At 31.0% G+C, this 2,143-nt stretch overlaps 1 protein-coding gene across 1 annotated transcript in view; it reads left to right on the top strand.

The window, feature by feature from the left end:
• Positions 1–1,901: 1,901 nt before the first annotated feature.
• Positions 1,902–2,143, top strand: part of LOC108746444 — a 5,925-nt gene continuing 5,683 nt past the window's right edge. Inside the window, exon 1 of the mRNA XM_018483229.1 lies at positions 1,902–2,047. Coding sequence (XP_018338731.1) covers positions 1,994–2,047 — 54 coding nt within the window. The 5' untranslated portion in view covers positions 1,902–1,993. The remainder of the gene's footprint in view (positions 2,048–2,143) is intronic.

The following is a 2,143-nucleotide window of genomic DNA, read 5'->3' as shown; positions in this document are numbered from 1 at the left end:
TTTCATAGAACAAAATTGAAAACAGAATTTTTTATAAATTAATTTAAAAGCATAAGGCCTACTTGTACAAATCTATACAAATAGTATCTACACAAATATCTATACAAATTCTATTTTGCTTTCCGCTCGATATACACCTTTGGCTGAATCTCATCCTTCAAATCACAGCATAATCAATTTGACTTTTAGACAATTAGATAATATAACGCAAGTTTAACAAATCGCGTTAAGCGTCCTCGAAAGATTCCGCGAATCATCGAGAAAAGGATAATCTAATTTTGGCAAAAGAGCGTGCTTTTCAATTCGTTGCTCAGTTTGCGCACGCTGTAGGCGCATCTATGTGGGTGTATCCTGTGCTCATCGTGTTTTTTGTTTATTATGCTAACATCCCTGCCTGGCTTATATTGTGCCGGTGGTGTAAATGCGTGGTCCGCGCCGTTCTCGAAACCGAGATCGGCGATACATAAACCCTCCGCGAGCAAACCGCACTTTCCATTTCTACGTCTTTCTGTAAAGTCGATCAGAAATCGCGGATCGTACGGTCGAATTATTTATCTCGTGGATCGTTTTCGAACTATCACGCGTAAACGTGAACGCTTTCGTATTAATATTACTGAAAAAAGTTTACTAAATTTTAATATATATACTTTGAATAGTACTAAGTAAATATTTACTTAGAGTAAAGAAATATTTATTCAATAAAATACATAATTAAATGAAATTAATGGTTTTTGTACAAAATAAATACATATTTATATTTAATAAATATTTACTTACAACTATTCAAACAAATATTTACTAAAATTTAGTTTTTTTTTTTTTAGTAAATAGTTAGAAAAGTAGTTTTTTTTTCAGTGTTCATATCGTGTACCGTGCGAGTGCTAGAAAAACGATGGATCTTTATCAACGAGCGGGAAACGCTTGAAATTTCCATGGTGTAATAATTGTGCGATTTTATCATGTCTCATTTGGGTTAATTATGAATTACTCTACCTTATGGTATATTTTGTGGAAATGGCCACCCTTTTGTGGAAATGACCACCCTTCGGTGGCTTCTTTTTCGTGTAATTAATCGCGGTTTTTAACTACGTTGCGCGAACGTGGCCGTTCTAATTATCCCCTAATAATAATTAATAAATCTACAAATAAAATTATGGTGCATCCGCAATTCGTGCACGATAAGCATAATAAGAACTTAAAAATTTTAGTTGTAGCAATTGTTCAATAACATATCGTATTAGAAAAAAGAAATAGTTAAACATTAATTGTTATAGTGTATTTTATAAATGCTCTTGACATGTAATTTTTATATAAATGTGTTTAAATTTCTGTTGATTTTTAATTAATGTCCAAAAAATATTTTATAGTTGAAAATTTAATATAAAAAGTTGAATATTTATAATATTTATGTTTTACAATAAACTTTAATAATTCTTTTTTAATAACATTGACTTTTTATTCTGATAATTATTCATTAGTTTATATATAGAACTGCATCATCAATTAAGATATAAACTCGATGAGTAACGGTTCTTAATTATATGACTATATTTAACGTGCTCTTTTATGTATAACATTTAATTAAACGTCGCTTCTTTGAATAATATAAAGCTTATCTTAATTAAAAAGATATTTATAAATTTCACAATGAAATTTCAAGCTTTCGCCGTTTGGTGCTACTCTCAGAAAGGAAGAACCTTTCTATAATATATCTCGCATTCCTCAAGTTAAGTACATTAAAAGTACAGTTAAGTCTTTACGTATTAAACATCCAATTTGAAACAGAGGGACAATTTTATAGGAACTTGACTTTTTATTTCATTTAACCTGGTAATTAGGGATGCGTTTATAATCGTGGACAAAAATTCGTCAGAAGGGCAAAGACTATGTCTTATAATTTGGCAACAAACTGCTAGTATTATCAAACTGAATCACGTTTGTGACAAAGTGCTTTTTCGCATAGTGGAAAAAACTATATGTTACTGTCAGTGCCATGCCGCATCGATCATCGAATATTTCGTCGAGGGACTTTACTTTTTCACAACCGGTTGGTTTTCCGAAAGAATATCACAGTGATTTTATAACACAGGGTAACTGCTGGGAAAGATGTACATATATACGATAATACCATCTCATACGCGCG

The sequence above is a fragment of the Trachymyrmex septentrionalis genome, unplaced genomic scaffold (assembly GCF_001594115.1).
Source record: "Trachymyrmex septentrionalis isolate Tsep2-gDNA-1 unplaced genomic scaffold, Tsep1.0 scaffold171, whole genome shotgun sequence".
Taxonomy (NCBI): domain Eukaryota; kingdom Metazoa; phylum Arthropoda; class Insecta; order Hymenoptera; family Formicidae; genus Trachymyrmex; species Trachymyrmex septentrionalis.
The sequence above is the reverse complement of the archived record's forward strand: the minus strand, read 5'-3'. Positions and strand labels throughout refer to the sequence as shown.